This window comes from Microtus pennsylvanicus, chromosome 5 (assembly GCF_037038515.1).
Source record: "Microtus pennsylvanicus isolate mMicPen1 chromosome 5, mMicPen1.hap1, whole genome shotgun sequence".
Lineage (NCBI taxonomy): Eukaryota > Metazoa > Chordata > Mammalia > Rodentia > Cricetidae > Microtus > Microtus pennsylvanicus.
The window spans coordinates 121,139,302-121,156,736 of NC_134583.1; the positions used below are offsets into that span (position 1 = coordinate 121,139,302).

General features: G+C 39.9%; 1 protein-coding gene across 6 annotated transcripts in view; it reads left to right on the forward strand.

The window, feature by feature from the left end:
- R3hcc1l (R3H domain and coiled-coil containing 1 like) overlaps nt 1-17,435 on the forward strand; it is an 85,518-nt gene that overhangs the window by 44,746 nt on the left and 23,337 nt on the right. For 5 of the 6 annotated variants that reach the window (XR_012910690.1, XM_075974122.1, XM_075974127.1 and 2 more), the window contains exon 2: nt 7,702-9,470. Coding sequence is in view for 5 of the 6 variants with exons in the window: in XM_075974122.1 (XP_075830237.1) it covers nt 7,716-9,470 (1,755 nt within the window). In the remaining variant the exon portion in view is untranslated. Of the gene's footprint in view, nt 1-4,171; nt 4,237-7,701; nt 9,471-17,435 lie in introns of all 6 variants that reach the window. The other variant, XM_075974123.1, reaches the window with a different exon arrangement.

Sequence of the window (17,435 nt, forward strand, 5' to 3'; positions counted from 1 at the left end):
GCTGTTGATTGAAGAGGTGTGTATGTTCAGATAACAGATATAAGACAAGCAGTGTGGGCCTCTTGTGGAAAAGTTAAAGCTTGATTTGTTCATGATATTTATGTTCTTATGGTGATAGATCAGAGACATACTTGAAGTTACATTTTTTTCTCAAGAGAACTTTAAAACTGTAGAAGCAGTTGGAAAGGTGCTAAAGTATAGTCCCAGTGTACAAAAGTTACAGAGAAAACAATTTGGCCAGAATTGTTACAAAGGTACATTTTAGTAATTAGCTGCTCTCTATCAAAAAGAAACCTGGCTTCTTATCCCCTTTAGAAAATGTAATTTTGGACAAAACTGAATATTTCTAGTCTTTCTGGAGTAAATAAGCTGTAAAATGTAGAATAACAAATTCTTTTCTTCAATTGACTTAGTAAAATGCTCTTTCAACATCAAAAAAAAATCTTTAAAAAAATTAAACTGTATGGGGAAGAGTTGAGTTTAAGTAAGAAATCATATGCTGATGTGGGATTCTCCTTGTATGATGTGAATATGTTTTATTACCATTGGCTAATAAAGAAGATGCTTTGGCCTATGACAGGGCAGAATATAGGTAGACGGGAAACCTAAACTGAATGCAGTGAGAAAGAAGGTGGAGTCAGTCTTGTAGCTGCCGACGGAGAAAGATGCCTGAACTTTACTGTTAAGCCAGTCTCGTGGTGATGCACAGACTAATAGAAATGGGTTAATTTAAGATATAGGAGCTGGCTAGGAATGTGCCTGAGCTGTTGACCAAGCAGTGTTGTAATTAATACAATTTTTGTGTGATTATTTGGGTCTGGGTGGCTGGGAAACTAAAGCACAACCTCCATCTACAAGATGCTGTGATGGGAGGTTTTGTGTATGCAAGTGAGGGCCTGTGGGGGGAGGACAGAGGTTGACCTCAGGGGTCTTCTGCAGTGGCAGTGGCTGTATGGGGTGGGACAGAGGGTGACCTAAGGGGTCTTCTGCAGTGGCTGTGTGGGGTGGGACAGAGGGTGACCTAAGGGGTCTTCCGCAGTGGCAGTGGCTGTGTGGGGTGGGACAGAGGGTGACCTAAGGGGTCTTCCGCAGTGGCTGTATGGGGTGGGACAGAGGGTGACCTAAGGGGTCTTCCGCAGTGGCTGTGTGGGGTGGGACAGAGGGTGACCTAAGGGGTCTTCCGCAGTGGCTGTGTGGGGTGGGACAGAGGGTGACCTCAAGGCTCTTCCGCAGTGGCTGCTCTCTTTAGTTTTCAGACAAGGTCTCACTTTACCTAGAGTTTGTTGGTTATGCAGACTGACTGGATCCTTCTATTTGCTCCCTGGCTCTGAAGCTGCAGGGCTGCTGGCACAAGCCCACCAGGCATAACTTTTTCCCCTCCCTTTCATGAGTGCTTGAGGCTTAACTCAGATCCTCATGTGTGTGTGGCAAGTGGTACTTTACTGTTGGAACCGTCTCCCCGGGTCCCATAATCCATTAAATATGTTGAATTTTTAAAATGTAACAACTGCTTATGATCTGTGCTCTGAAAATTATAGTGTATCATACATCTCTATACTTGAAGACTAGTATTTGTCTTTACAAATTTTCCCAAATTTGTGTTCAGTGATACTACATTGGTAGCCTGAAATTATCCAAGGTAAGAATATTTACTGTACAAAGATTGGCAGATGCCATAAATCAGGACTTGATTACTTATTGATCGTCTAGACTTACAACGATGAAAATACTAATGTAAATGTGTCATGTCTTTAGCTACTATATTGTGAATAGCTTAAAAAATGAAGATATACTCCTCCATTATTCAGAGTAGTTATCCATTTGAGCAAAGGAATCGCTTACTATAGACAACATCGGTATAAACAGCCAACACTCTGAAATACATTGTGAGCTTGTTGGTAATTTTCCAAAACACTGCTTGTTATGGCCCAAATGAATTTAGCATTTAAATAGGAAATAGACATTATAAGTTTATTGTATTACTATTCCAGTTTAAGATAGTATTATTATGATATATGATCATTCAGGAAAAGGGATTGTTTTGAAAACTATTCACTATAGCATACAATATTAAAGTACATAATTTGGGGACTCTAATAGTCTAGTACAGATTAGAGGTAGTAATATGATTTAGAGTTTGAAAGATGCTTAAAACTAGACCACCTTTGTTATAAATAGAAATGCTTCTTCTGGTGTATGTCAGTCATTTAGATGTACTTAGTTTTTACTGGAAACAACACCCATAACCTGATAATAGCATTGGAAAACTCTAGAAATACAGGGTTTTGTTTTGCTTTATTTTTTCTTACATTGAGTTAAAACTGTTGCTTTTAATTTCTGCCAGTTGATTCTGGAGAAACATAGACACATTTCTTTGTGGGAGGAAAATGTCACTTATGTAGAGCAGTTGGTCTTCAGGTGTAACGTTAGCTGTGATACTTCATCCAAACCCCTTTGGGCCGCCCTCATTTAGTACTGCTAATCATGCATAGTATGGCCTTCGTCTATGCTAAGGGCGTTTTCTTTTTAAAACTTCCTCCTCACATTTTGGCTTTTCTTAACCTTGTGGCTGAAATAGAAGCCTTCGTATACTTTTTTGGATAGATTTTACAGACGTAAATCTTCTGTTAGATTTTTTAAAAAACCCAAAGAGATCCTTGTGTTTATTGTCTATTGCCTTCATATTGCTTTTAGTTTTTCACTTCAGATCCTAGAAATGATGCTGAATTAGGATTTTGTCATTTTTGTCTTTATTAATCCCATAAGTTTTGTGTCAGTTGGACATTTCTTTTGTACTTTTTGTTTATTGTGTGCATCTGATTCCCATATAAAATACTAAATTTGAAAGGGCTGTGAGTATTAAAGTCCATACTGTTCAGTGCCCTCTCCCTGTAAATTCACCTCTATTCATTACCATTACTCCTGCTATTTAATCAGCTGAAGCAAGTTACAAGTTATTTCAGCTAATCCACATCTGCTCATTTCTGCCCAGAAGTTTGCTGAGGTATATACTGATAGGTGTTTTACTAATTGAAATTGACACACTGTTAATCGCATTCCTTAGAGTTTCTTTGAAACTTAGACCTTTTTGAAATTTGGCTCACTATTAAAATCATAGGCCAACAAAATGGCTCAGTGGGTAAAGGTACCTGTTGCCAAGACTGGCAGCCTGAGCTCAGTCCCCAGAATCCACATCATGGAAGGAAAGAGCCAACTCTGACCTCCATGTGTGCACTGTGGTGTTCATGTATGTACATAAATGTACACATAAATTAACACATTTAAAAAATGTATTCTTACACAGTCAGAATAATAGAAAATCTGTGAACAGTGTTAGGCCAGATATTCAGAGTTCAAAATAGCAAAAGGGCTTCAGCTGGGTGGCTCAGCAAGTAAAGGTGCTGACTGCCAAGCTTGATAGTCAGAGTTGAAGTTCTAGGATTCCCATGATACAAGGAGAGAACTGATTCCTGTCAAGGTGTTCTCTGACTGCCACATGGCACAATGGTGCGTGTACACATATACACACATACATGCACATGCACACATACACACTAATAAATATATTAAATGAATTAAGGTGGTTTTACTGGGACGGCTGAAGCATGAGAATCTTGACTTCTAGGTCAGCCTTGGCTGTATACCAAGTTCTAGGTCAGCTTAGGCTACTTTGTGACACTCTGTTATCTTATAAAACAAAAACAACCCAGAAATAAAAACATCCCTGGAGATACTTGACCATGGCATTTTTTTTAGGCTTAAAAAGAAAACAAAAACAAACCCTGCCATGAAAGAGTGTCATCAATAAAGAATATTCTGGACCAGATGACTTTTTAGGAATCTAATATAAAGTGAACAGGAGTGACAGGTTTTCCCTCTTTCTTCATGTCTCTCTTCTAAAATAACGTGGTGAACTATCAGAGGGTACATTTGGGTTTGTTCCATGTAACCCTTTCTTCTCTTTGTCGTAAGACCGTCATACTTCACAGCACCAGTTTGAAAATTAAAAGAATAATCCAATATGCCTAGCATGTTTCCATGTATTTAATAGTAATATATAAGAATTTATTTAATCTCTCTTAAATTTCTTTAAATTCTTTGACAGACTGTGGTGGAGGCTGTCAGGGGTTATGAGTGTGAACTGGCTCATCATAGTTTTCTTGTCCTCCAGCCTCCTTCTTCCTGCTTGGATCTATCTAATTACTGCTAGAAGAGAGAAAACTCAGTGTAGGCCACGTAAGTGAATAGTACCATAGGCTGGGCCTTCTTTATCTCAAATGTGTTGCAGCAGTGTTTCAGAGGTTTGTGGATTTTCTGTATTCCTAGAATGTTGGTATATTGACTTACTGGCTGAACACTACTAATCCAGGAACGATTCTGAAAGCTCCAAAACCCAGTATTGAATGCTAACATGTGTAACATGAGGACCTGCTCTTGGGGTTTCTGTCCTACCCAGTACCCCACAGCTGGCAAGCCCCAAAGAAAATCACACAGATATCTCCATAAGTTATAAAACTGATTGGCCCATTAGCTCAGGCTACTTATTAGCTCTTGTAGCTTATATTAACCCATTGTTCTTATCTATGCTAGCCACATGGCTCAGTACCTTTCTCAGCCGGGTAGGTTACGTCTTGCTTCTTGGTGGTCTGGGCAGGAATGGAAGGAATGGGCTTCCTTCTTCCTAGAATTCTCCAGTTCTCATCGCCTTGCCTCTACTGGTTGACCTGCCTATACTTCCTGCCTGGCCAATCAGCGTTTATTCAAAATATGATTGACAGAATACAGACAATTCTTCCACACCACTTCCCCCTCTTTTTTTTTTTTAACAAAGGAAAATATCCATAGTCCATTTTTTGGGAATGTGGGCATAGTTTTCCAAGCTACTTGAGGCTGGTTGGGGGCAATGATAATCTTATGGGGACCTAAAGAAAATTTAGAATTGTGATCAAGTCCTGAGTGGAGTATCCTGTGAGTCTTTTTTTTTTCTGTATTTTATCTTTTTTTTAATTTTTTTTTTATTGAGAAAAGGAAAAAAAAGTTTCCCCCTTCTCCCACCCTTCTCCCCCTCCCCCCACTCCTCTCCCCCTCCCTCTCCAGTCCAACGAGCAGTCAGGGTTCCCTGCCTTGTGGAAATCTCCGGTAGGAACAGATGGCCCAGATGTCTGAGTTTTACATCCAGAACAGATTCAAGACTGCTGCCTGATCAAGACTCACAGGATTTTAGCTAAATCCTGTTCTGGATGTAGAACTCAGACATCTGGGCCATCTGTTCCTACCGGAGATTTCTCAGGTGGTCTTCCATGATCAAACAGGATTTTTCTTAACTCAGAATGAACCCACAGCCTCTATTTTCTGTGGAAACAAAAGCAAAATCTCTTCTCCAAAGTAACATACCTTTTGACTTCAATTTTGAAGTCAGGGTATTTTCAAAATACCTATCTTGGATTAATTCAGCAGCATTCATAAGCAGATATCTTTTAGCAGCTGTTGCTCCTTTCTCAGCATTCAAACAATTTAAAGAGAGAATAATAGCATACAATATCAAGATTCTCTGTGTATTTTCCATCTTTATGCGGCTTTATTTTAAACTATTTTTTTTATTTTTACTTTTACTTTTTGAGACAGGTTCTCTGTATGTCTTTGTCCTGAAATAACTCTGTAGACCAGGCTGTCCTTGAACTCACAGAGGTCACCGGTCTCTGCCTCCCCAGTGCTGGAACTAAAGGTGTGTGCTACCACACCTTGAGCTCACAGAGATCTATCTGCCTCTGCCTCCCAGGCATTGGGATTAAAGGTGTGTACCACCACAACTCTACTACTCTCTTTCTTTTCTATTTTTAAGGAGTTTAACCCTTTTTTAAAACCTGCACAGGCAGTGAGATGTCTCTTGTCATTTCTAGAGTTTTGGAAGTTGCTTACTCTTGTTTGCATAGGTAATATTATATCCTTCTGAAGTCTTTGATGGAGTTGAAGAATGGATATAGTTTTCCATTGTTATGATAAAAGATAAAATAGATATAAATATTATAACTGTAATTCTTGCTTGATAACTTTTGTTATATGTAATTTTACTATGTTAAAGTGAAAGCCTTTCTTTTTTTGTTTAAACAGAAAAGGGGGAAATGATGTGGGTCATCTGTCTATATGTTACTTTCATTGGTCAAATAAAAAAACTGCCTTGGCCTTTTGATAGGCCAGCCCTTAGGTGGGTGGAGTAGACAGAACAGAATGCTGGGAGAAAGAAAAGCAGAGTCAGGCACTTGCCATGAAGCTCTGGCCCAAGATGGACGTAGGTTAGAAGCTCTGGCCCAAGATGGACGTAGGTTAGAATCTTTCCCGGTAAGCCACAGCCTCGTGGTGCTACACAGATTTAATGGAAATGGGTTAATTAAGATGTAATCCAAAACCACAGAGAAACTCTGTCTCGAAAAACCAAAAAAAAAAAAAAGATGTGATAGTTAGCCAAGAAGAGGCTAGATGTAATGGGCCAGGCAGGGTTTAAATGAATACAGTTTCTGTGTTGTTATTTCTGGGGCTAAACTAGCCATGCAGGAGCTGGGCGGGACGAAAAGCAGGCCTGTTCGCCTTGTCACTACAGACATGTCACTCCAAAAGTTTTGGGTTTTGAAATAAAATGTTTTTCTTAAACATTGTATTTTTTATTGATACAAAAGCATATGTATATTTACAACCTCAGTGTGACATTCATGCGTGTGCGCGCGTGCGCACACACACACACACACACACACACACACAAATATATAATGATTGGACAAGGGTAATTCAGTACCTTTTTCTTTTCTCTACTTTTTTTTCAGCAACATCATGATACAAATGTACTGTTTTCTATGAAGATTTCTTCAATCAGTTTTGTTTATTGTGTAGATGGCATTCAAATCTCTCTCTCTCTCTCTCTCTGCATGTATGTATGTATATATGTATGCTGGCAGTTGTGGCTTTTTGAGATCCTTCTTGACAATGCTCTTCATACGAGAAGTCTATGTAGGTGGAGATTGCTCATTTGTTTTCCAACTGCTCAGACCCGAATAATCACACAGAGACTATATCAATAACACTGTTCAGCCAATGACTTAGACATATTTCTAGCTAGATCTTCCATCTTGAATTAACTCATTTCTATTAATCTGTGTATCACCCTGAAGTTGTGACCTACTGGTAAAGTAAGATTCCAGAGAGAATCTTTCTCCTTCAGCAGCTACATGGTGTCTCTTTACTCTGCTAAGCCATTGGCCCAAACAGTTTTTATTCATCAATCAATAAAAGCAGCACATATACAGACGGACATTCCCACATCAAGTCTAGGCTTTAGAACATGTAGATGTTTGTTCTTTATGAGAATGTAGTGGCCATCACCGTTCACATAATGTGTTTTTAAATTCAAATGGAAGCAAAATTACTTGTTTAAAAAGAGAAAACTTGAGAGGTAGGGTGAGTGGTTTTGAAGATCCAAAGAAAGGGTGTCTTGTGATAAAGTCTGTTGACCTCATGGGGCTTTGGGGTTTACTCTCTTCACTTACATGAGTGATTGCACTAAGTATTTTATGACAGATTTTCCCTTTTTTTAAATGTCAGTGATTGCTATAGAATAGATTAGTAGGCCCTCTACCCATTCTTTAAATTTTTCTTTGTTCAGTACATTATAATTAGTTTTTTATTATTAAATCTTCTCTTTTTTTTCAGATTGAAGTGGTGCCATGCAGCAAGAAGCAGAGAGATGCAGAGTTCGAACCAAAAGGCCTGACATGGCACTTTATGTACCTAAAGCTCGAAGGGGTACAGCACTCCCCAAGGCAGGTGACAAGGAAGAAAGCTGCAGGCCTCCTGCCTTTGTGCTGAAAGAACAAAAGGAAGGTTGTCTTCCCCAGAAGATCTCTGGAAATAAGCAGGAGTCTCACAGACTTAGTGGCCGTTCTGATAGGAAGGGGTGTGACTATAGGGAAGGAAAGAGAACATCAAAATTAAGGGAAGATGGGTGCCTCCAAAAACAGAGTAAAGACAAGGTTTATATTAAGAGAGGAATTGAAGAGTCCAAAGAAGCCTCATCTCAAGAACATCAACCCAGAGCCCCCAGGGCTGGGATTATATCTAATGGACCTCTGCAAAGACTTTTTAAACCAGAGGAAGTGGAGTGTTTGGAAGCTCCGACTGCAGGAGTGATGGGACACCAGGAGGTGCTTCCATCGAAGTCTCACTCAGAAGCCGGTGATGCTCAGGTTCTAAATAGAGCATTCCAGAATGTGGGGCTCTGTGATTTCAGTGGAGAAACTTTTGTAAATAGAAAGTTGGACAGCAGAATTGAAACTGAGGCCAATGCTATAGAGCTAGTCTCCCAGTTTCCTCAAGTTGTTACCACTCAGTTAAAACCAGAGGGTATGGCTGTGCCAGTCACTCTAAGTTCTGATTCTGAAACTGCACCATGCAGTATGGAAACATCAGATGGAGTGTCGAAGCACACTCCTGGGAGCATCTCTGCAGTTTCTGTTCCCGGAGGTCCAGATGACGATGTTGACCCTACTTTTACAGACTTTGAAGCTGAGAGTGAGAATACAGTCAACACTCCAGAGTCTGTCTCGGGTCAGGAAGGTGTAGATTCCATTTCTGAGACTATGGCTATAGTCAGCAAATTAGAGAGCACAAATGGCATTATTGATCCAACAGTGACTGGAGAGTGTGAGAGTGACAGCTCTGCAGATGAGTTATGTGTAAAGTATGAGCCTTCTGATACAGCTGTCCTTGCTCATGAAACAGACACAGATAATGGATTTAAAAGTGTGTGTGACACTGGCAGCAAGGCATGTATGCAGGACATTGCAGGTGCAGTTTGTGCCCATGTAACTGAAGGCAGCCCTTGTATAGCTGCAGTTAGAGAGTCTGATGAGAGTAGTAGCAATACAAGTCATTTTTCAGATTCTATAGAAATGAGTGCAGATGTAGCCCATCTTGATGCAGCTAAAAGTGAGAACGACTCTGAAAATGGTAGCAGCCTAACTGCCTGCTCAGATATTTATGCTGAGAGCATTGCATCTAGTTTTACAGAGTCAACAGGAAAGTTAGTAGAGCGTGTGTCAGGTTGTGCTTCCTCTTTACCCATAAAGAAGATTGCTGATAGTGATTGTACCACTTGTTTGGACTCTGAACTGAGTGTGTCAAACGGGACTAACCTCCTTTTGGAGAGTGCCTTGGGCAGTGATCTGAGTTGCACTGAGGAGATAACAGAGGCAGTGCCCGAGCTAAGAAGTGCTGAAGAGTTGGAAACAAAAGAGGAAGATGACTCAGAGAACACAGTGTGTGCTCTATCATTTTCTGATAGAGATTCACCTGTGGAAACCTCTGTAGAGCTAAAAACAACAGACACTTCTCACATACAAGGAAGTATTGCTGCGGAGGAGAGCTGGGAATCTATGTTTAATGACGACGGTGACTGTGTAGACCCACGTCTTCTACAAGAGGTATGCTCAGTTGAAATTACTTGATATTTAGACAGTTCATAAACTTAGGAAATCTAGATTTGGAAATATTTCTGATAGACATTGTATACATTCATTTTCTCACATTCAGTTTAAGTTCTTGCAATAGCAATAGCTTGATAGGATTATACATTGAGAAAAGAATATCTGATAGATATGGAAAAGTTAAAACATGTAATCCTGCTATATCTGTAATTGCTAAATATTAAGAGGTATTACACTGAATAGATTAAATATAAATTTAATGGATTCTGACAGCTCATTGAGGAACTACAGAGAGATCAAAAATGATCAAAAATACAGAAACATCAAAAATGTTTTTCTGTTTTGATAGCATGTATTTTTACTTGAGCCATTTGGGGGAAGGAAATAATTTATAACCTAATCATTCATCTTTATATTTTAGTGAATTTTGGAATGTCGGAAACTGTAGAAGGAAGTAGAGAAGAGAAGGAAAGAATATGGCTATTTTCTGCGGAGTTGATACTGAGTTAGACTGTGTTAGTGACTACCGAGTACTATAAGGACTATTAGTGAATGATGTTGTGCTGATAGTTAGAGTTCAGAAATACCAAATGTGTGACTTGAAGGCACTGTACAAACTCCTGAGCTCCACATTCATTTTCTTTTTCTTTCTTTCTTTTTTTTTTTTTGTTTTTTGTTTTTTTCTAGACAGGGTTTCTCTGTGGTTTTGGAGCCTGTCCTGGAACTAGCTCTGTAGACCAGGCTGGCCTTAAATTCAGAACTCAATCTGCCTCTGCCTCCCAAGTGCTGGGATTAAAGGTGTGCGCCACCACTGCCCGGCTCCACATTCATTTTCATATTTTAACATTTACCTCTCTGCCATTTAAATTCTTTATTACAAATTAGAACCACTGCTTTAAATAGAGAACCATTTTCTCTCTCTTATTGTGGATTCACGTGGCCTTGGTCTGGAAGGGAGGAGTGGTGGGTTTGTGAGTGAGATCCCCAGGTGGTTATCCTTTAGGAAAGATGTGGTTGTGTCAGTGCTGCTCTGCCATTGGCACTCAGAGCTGTCATTCACATTCATGTTGAATCTGATGGGCCGTGGATGCAGTAGTCCCAGTTCTCTTCTGGTTTTTGAAGGATGCCACACATCTAATAATATAATAGCCCTTTGGTGACTTTTGCTCTTAGTTTATTATTTATATCACTCAAGCGTACTTAATTAAATGTAGAACTAGAGTGCTTGTCTACGTTGAAAGTTTTCCAGCAGAAGGCTTTGGCTTTTTTCCCAGTTGGCCTATTTATTTGTTGATAAAGGCTAGACATGGAAGCATATCTAATACTTCTAATAAGCAGGAAGATATGCTGTAAAGTAGGGTGTGACAACCATTGATAAGTTACATTTGAACTTCTTAAACTGGTCCAAAGAAATAGAACATGGAGAGGTCATGAGTGAGCTCGCAGAACTGCAATCCTTGATGAATTGTCAAAGATCACATTTCGTCTTTTATTTTCATCATTAGTTAATTAATTAGTTTATTTTTTTTCAAGAGTTTCTCTGTGTAACCCTGATTGTCCTGGAACTTGCTTTGTAGACCAGGCTGGCCTTAAATTCAGAACTCAATCTGCCTTTGTCTCTTGAGTTCTGGTATTAAAGATGTGCACCACCTTTAATGGCCTTGCAGCTGTATTTCATCTTCTAAAACCAGGATATGGAATGCCCAGAATTTTAAACTGGTAACCAATAAAGGAGAGAAAGTTGGCATGACATCTTTTATCTCTCTAAAAATTAACTCTTTCATAGGGAAAACAACAACAACAAAACTTGGATGACCCCTGCTGCCTCCTATTATGTCCAGCAAATTCAGGGTAGAAGGGCAGGTGAGGTACCAACAGTATAACACTAATGATGTCGAGGGATGTTAGCATTGGTCACCTTCATTGGCTATATCTAGTCTTTGAGGTTTTGCATAGAAATAAATAGGTAATCTTCCACTTTAGTCTTTGTGTTAGAGAAAGCCACTACCCTTGCTCAACCATAAGAACTGAGGAGCAAAGTAAAGGAATTGCACCTGTTTCCACTCACTATGTTCACCAGCATTCTGACATCCTCTGTCTCCCTATAGTCTTCTACAAACGTGTTGTCTATTTTTAAGTGGCGAACCCAAGGTAGAAAGCAAAAAAGCTTATAGTTCAGCCACTTAGAGCATGTATGACATACAGGGGGAGGAAAGCCTTTATAGTGCAGCTTTCAGAGACCACCGTATGTCGTTGGTATTGTGTCCTTGTCACTTTGCCATTAAACAGCAAATATTGAACACTTGCAGTGTGACACTGTCTTAGTTTGGGTTTCTATTGCTATGAAGAGACACCATGATCCGGCAACTGTTATTTAAAAACAACAACAACATTGAATTGAGGTAGTTGCTTACAGTTCAGAGGTTCAGTCCATTATCATCATGGCAGGGAGCATGGGAGCATGGCACTGGTTACCTCTTGATCAGAAGGTAACATGAAGTGGACTAAAACATTGGGAGGTATCTTGAGCTTTTATGAGACCTCAAAGCCTGTCTCCACAGTGACACACTTCCACCAACAAGACCACACCTACTCCAAGGCCATACTGCCTAGTAGTGCACTCCCTTTGGGAGCCATTTTCTCTCAAACTACCGCAGACAGTATAAATTGCAAGTAGCAAGATGTTACTATGTTAAAGGCGTTATGCAATTTGCTGACTATGTTCTAAAATTGCTTATATTTTATTTAGAGAGAAAAGATATAATTATACAGTCATATAGCCACATAGCATAGTCATTAAATTAATGAGTAAAACAGCAACCCAAGAAATTTACTGATATTATTTGATGAATGACACAATGACACTAGACAGACAAGATCTCCCAGGGCTGAACTGGTTAATTGCAGTTTTATGTTGGTGAGGCCATGAAGTTAAGAAAGATTATAGTTTTTTCTTCCATATTGTTCTGAGGTCCTAACTTTTCTCCTGTTTCTTTTAATGTATACATTATTTTCATACAATTTTAGATTTACAGGAAAAATTACTAAAGCATACACTTTCCATGTGCTCCCTGGTCTTTTTATTACTGTTCATATTTTCACAAATTTTATTATTTCCAGCTCATCTTAACAGATAGGTTATTGGCTGCCTGAGTGGGAATTTGTAGAGACATCTTCCAATTGTTCTGCCATGATCACATGGGCCATTCCAGGGTGCACTTGATTTAACGCGATCACATGGGCCATCCCAAGGTGCACTTGATTGAACATCTGCCTTATTCAGTCTGTAGTGCTTGGTGACTAGAGATCCGGGTCACACAAAGAAGGGAACATTAAGTAGGATCTCTTTGCATTGTTGCTGTTGTTTTAAACCAGGTAAATCCGAAAATTAAAAATCTCTCTTTTGAGCACTGTTAGATTTGTTGAGTGATGTATTTTTCTGAGGGATGTGCGAGCCATTAACACTTTAATTCTGATCTGTTCCAAGCTGAAAAAAAGAAAACAGTTCTGAGTCCATATTGTGAGCATGAAGGAAGGAGGCTTTCCTTTTATAGTTAGCAGACTCCTTGTGTTCCTGGTTCTGTACTTGAGTGTGCTTCTGTTCAGCACTCTCTGTATGATGTCTATGTGGGCTGTGGCTGGGGCAGATGGAGACGCGATAGTGACCTGACTCGTAATGATGTTCAGTTCATTATGTATGTTCAAGGTCACTGTGAGAGGAGAGGCAGGGTTGACAAAGAATCTACTTTTTTGCCCTTGTCAAAAGTAAACAGACAACAACTTCTCCAGAATTAAAGATCCGTTTATGTTGGAAGGTTGAAGACAAGCATACTTTTAAGGAAATTCAATCTTGCATATGCTTGAATCTTAATGTAATAATTTGTATCAAAAATACTGGTGAGTTACTCTGTTGCTAGTGTGAGAAAGAATTGACCCACTATAGGCCTGACTGTAGAAATGATATTGAGTAGTCTAGCTACCTTCAAATTCAGACTGTTTTGTTGTGATAACTCTCAAGTGTGGGAAGATGGGGATTTGTATGAGTCCTAGAATTAAGACAGCGAGAATGTGAGTGCTCCTTGTTATTCTTTTTTTTTCATTCAAAAATTTACACTTCCTCCCCTCCTCCCACTCCCTTCCCACTCCCCCACTTATCCTCCTTCCTCTCCCTCCCTCCATAAGAGAGGGCAGGGTACCCTTGCCCTGTGGGAAGTCCAAGGCCCTCCCCCCTCCATCCAGGCCTAGGAAGTTGTGCATCCAAATGGACTAGGGTCCCAAAAAGCCAGCACACGCAGTAGAAACAGGTCCCAGTGCTATTATCGATGGCTTCTCAGTCCGCCCCCATTGGCAGCCTCATTCAGAGAGTCCAGTTTGATCACACGCCCCGGTCCAGCTGGATTTGGTGAGCTCCCATTAAATCAGGCACACTGTCTCAGTGGGTGGACCAACTCCTTGCGGTCCTGACTTCCTTGCTCATCTTCTCTCTCTTTCTGCTCTTCAACTGGACCTTGAGAGCTCAGTCCGTTGCTCTGATGAGGGCCTCTGTCTCTATCTCCATCCGTCGCCAGACGAAGATTCTATGGTGATATTCGAGATAATCATCAGTGAGATAGTGGGGCAAAGCCAGCTCAGGCACCTTCTCCTCTGCTGCCCAAGGACCTAGTTGGGGACATCCCCGTGGACACCTGGGATTCCCTCTAGAGCCAAGTCTCTTGCCAACCCTAAAATGGCTCTCTTAATGTAGATATCTTCTTTCCTGCTCCTGTGTCAGCCCTTCCTCCATCTCCACCCTCCCCCTCCCCCAAGCTCTCCTGGAAATTGGAAGCAAACAAGATCACCTTCAAAAGTTGGGAGCCTGGGGGTGGGGGGAGGGAAAGGGAGGGGGGAGAGAGAAGGAAGAAGGGAAAGACTGGGGAGAGCTTGGGGAAGTGGGAGGGTGGAGATGGAGGAAGGGCAGATATAGGAGCAGGGAAGAAGATATTCTTGTTATTCGTATACAGATCTATGTATCTCTTGGCCAAAGACTGAGATGATTAAGGAAAAAGCAAAAAGATGCCAAGGATACTGGATACCAGATAAAGCATCAAGACTAAGTAACTAATCCTTCGTGTTGTTATACTGCTTGCCTGGGTTAAGATTATATTTCTTCTTAAAGCAGTGGGTCTGAGTCTTCTCAGAGGTAGGGAGCACATGTTTCTTGCTCATTGTTGAGAGGACTAGATGGGCAAGGATAATACCCTTAAAGTAGAAGCAAGGTACTTGTGTGCTGGACCAGCTGTGCATATGATGCAAGACTCTGGGTAACTCACAGTAGCATAAGGAAGAATTGCTTTGGGTTCTAGAGAAATTCAGAAGCAAAATGACATTTTGTTAGCTTCATAAGTTTCTTAAGTTTCTTGGACAACTATTGTCATTGAGTGTCATAACAGTACTTGAGGATTTATTTGAAAAGGTTGAAACCTGTTAGCATTTTTCCTTTGTCATATTTTTTTTTCTATTTCACTCAACTAGTTACTCTTTCCATTCTACTTTATTGGTGGTATCTCTTCATATGGTCTTACAAGCAAATGGGGAAGAGGGAAACCTCCCAGTTCTCCTCTTAACTGTAAATGCAACCAGCTTGCTATGTGTTTAGACTGTTAGTATATCTGTATAACAGCTTTTCAAGAATGCAGCCTGCTATGTTCATATGTCTGTGCTGTCTGAATGAATAGGAAGCAAGTCCTGGCTCATGACAATTGGGACATTCACTTGGTCCTTCTTGTATTTTCATGTGCTAAGTAATTCATGTACTAAATTAGTAGGCAGGAACTAGAACTTCCATTCATTCTCTGGCACCAGAGTCAATAAATGATCATCCAAACATTGCAGACCTGATGGATATTGGGGGGTCAGGATAGGATTAGAGACGGAGAGGTGTAGCCATGGTACAAGGTGTTGTGTAGTGAGTGCTATGGAAATGCAAGTGAAGTTAGTACTGTTAGACACACAGAAGACAACGCGAGTCACTGACCCATAGGCATTTAGGGAGCTTTTACAGTATGGGCAGTATTTGAATAGTCTATGGAGAACGTGATTTTTGAAATGTGCAAAGGGCAGATACAAAGTTATGTTGGGATCAGTGCTGAGAATCGAAGGAGGAAGAGTGCACTGTGTCAGCCTTCAGAGCATACTCTTTGGTTGGGCTGTGCCATATCTGTTTGGTGACATGAGGCAAAAAAAAAAAGTAGTCTATTCAATATATAGCTTATAGTATACTGCTGCTGTAATAAACAGCTAGACACTCAGCTGCTTACATCAACACAAATTAATATTCGTACAGCTCTAGAAATCAGAAGTCCCAAGATAGGGCAAGGCTGTGGTCTCTTATGGAAGCTGTAAGGGAGGTGATTTATTTTGTTTTTAAAAACCTTTTTCAGTTACCAGAGGCTGCCCTGCATTCCCTGGTTTATTGCACCATTTCTATTTGTAAAGCTAGCCGTGGCCAATCAGTCTACTCACTGATTCTTTTCCTTAAGGTCTTCAGCTTTTAAAGATGCTTATTATTGCACTGGGTCCACCAAGATAATCTTACAAAATTTTAAGGTCAGCTGATTGCACATCTGTGTCGTCTACGTTAATTCACATGCAGTGTGATGTTTTTACGGGTTTTGGAAATCAGGGTGTGAACATCTTTAGGAGGCTGTTATTCTGCCTACCATGGGCAATATTTTTTGAAATTACTCTAGCCTATTAGAATATAGGAGTGCAATGAAATCAGTAGCCGTTATCTTTTCAACTTTGTCATTGATACTTTCCTTCCTCCTACCTACAACAGTTGTATCCATAAATCCTCAATACAAAAGAGTGATACCCTGAACACTGACACGGCATTGCTTCTGCTTCCATTTACCATAAGGACGCTTTACTATGTTATTGGATGGAAAGCTAGATTAGCAGCCAGGTGACTGGAATTATGATTCAGACTTTGTCAGTAATCTAATTTGTAACCATAGGGATATCCTTTTAGTCTCTCTGTGACATAATTCTCTGTCTGCACAAAGAATTTGGGTTAATAATAGCAGCCCATCTGACAGAAATGCAGATAACTCTCCAAGAATAATGTAGCATACTTTAATTTTTTATCTATAGAGAATAAATCAAATCTTTTTATTTTCCTTTTGTATTTTGAACAATGAAGAATTAAAGAGTCTGGATTGTTTTTACTTCCCACCATTATTTTATTTATTAAAAAAATCTTCTGTCAGTAGATTTGAATGATTATGTCACAGTAAGTTAAGCTATAGTTTTTAGGCCTGGCCAAAGTACTAGGGCAGTAAGACTCTTCAAGCCCATACTTGAAGAAGTTGGCTAGTTGAATAGTTTGTGGATCAGTTTGAATACTGAAGGAATATCCTGGTTTCACTTATGCCTTCTAAGCAGGAAAACAAAACAAGTCTTCAAATGTTTGTGTTTGGTTACTCAGCAGGGAGAAGTGCTTGCCATGTGAGTATGATCCACAAAATACATGAAAAGGTCAAAGGAAAGAACAGATTCCAGAGTTCTCCCTTGACTTTTTCCACTGGTGGACTATCACATATACACATTATAATAATTTTGAAAATCATTTACCCAGAATCATTTGCTAACTTCCCTTTGGTCTGCTGTAGATGCATTAAAATGAATCAAATTATAAACCTCATCTCTTTCTTTTTAATCAAACCTTTATTTTTTATTTTTTTTATTGATTTTTATTGAGCTCTACATTTTTCTCTGCTCCCCTCCCTGCTTCTCCTCTCTCCCTTAAAACCTCCCCCAAGGTCCCCATGCTCCCAATTTACTCAGGAGATCTTGTCTTTTTCTACTTCCCATGTAGATTAGATCCATGTATGTCTCTTAGAGTCCTCATTGTTGTCTAAGTTCTCTGGGATTGTGGTTTGTAGGCTGGTTTTCTTTACTTTATATTTAAAAACCACCTATGAG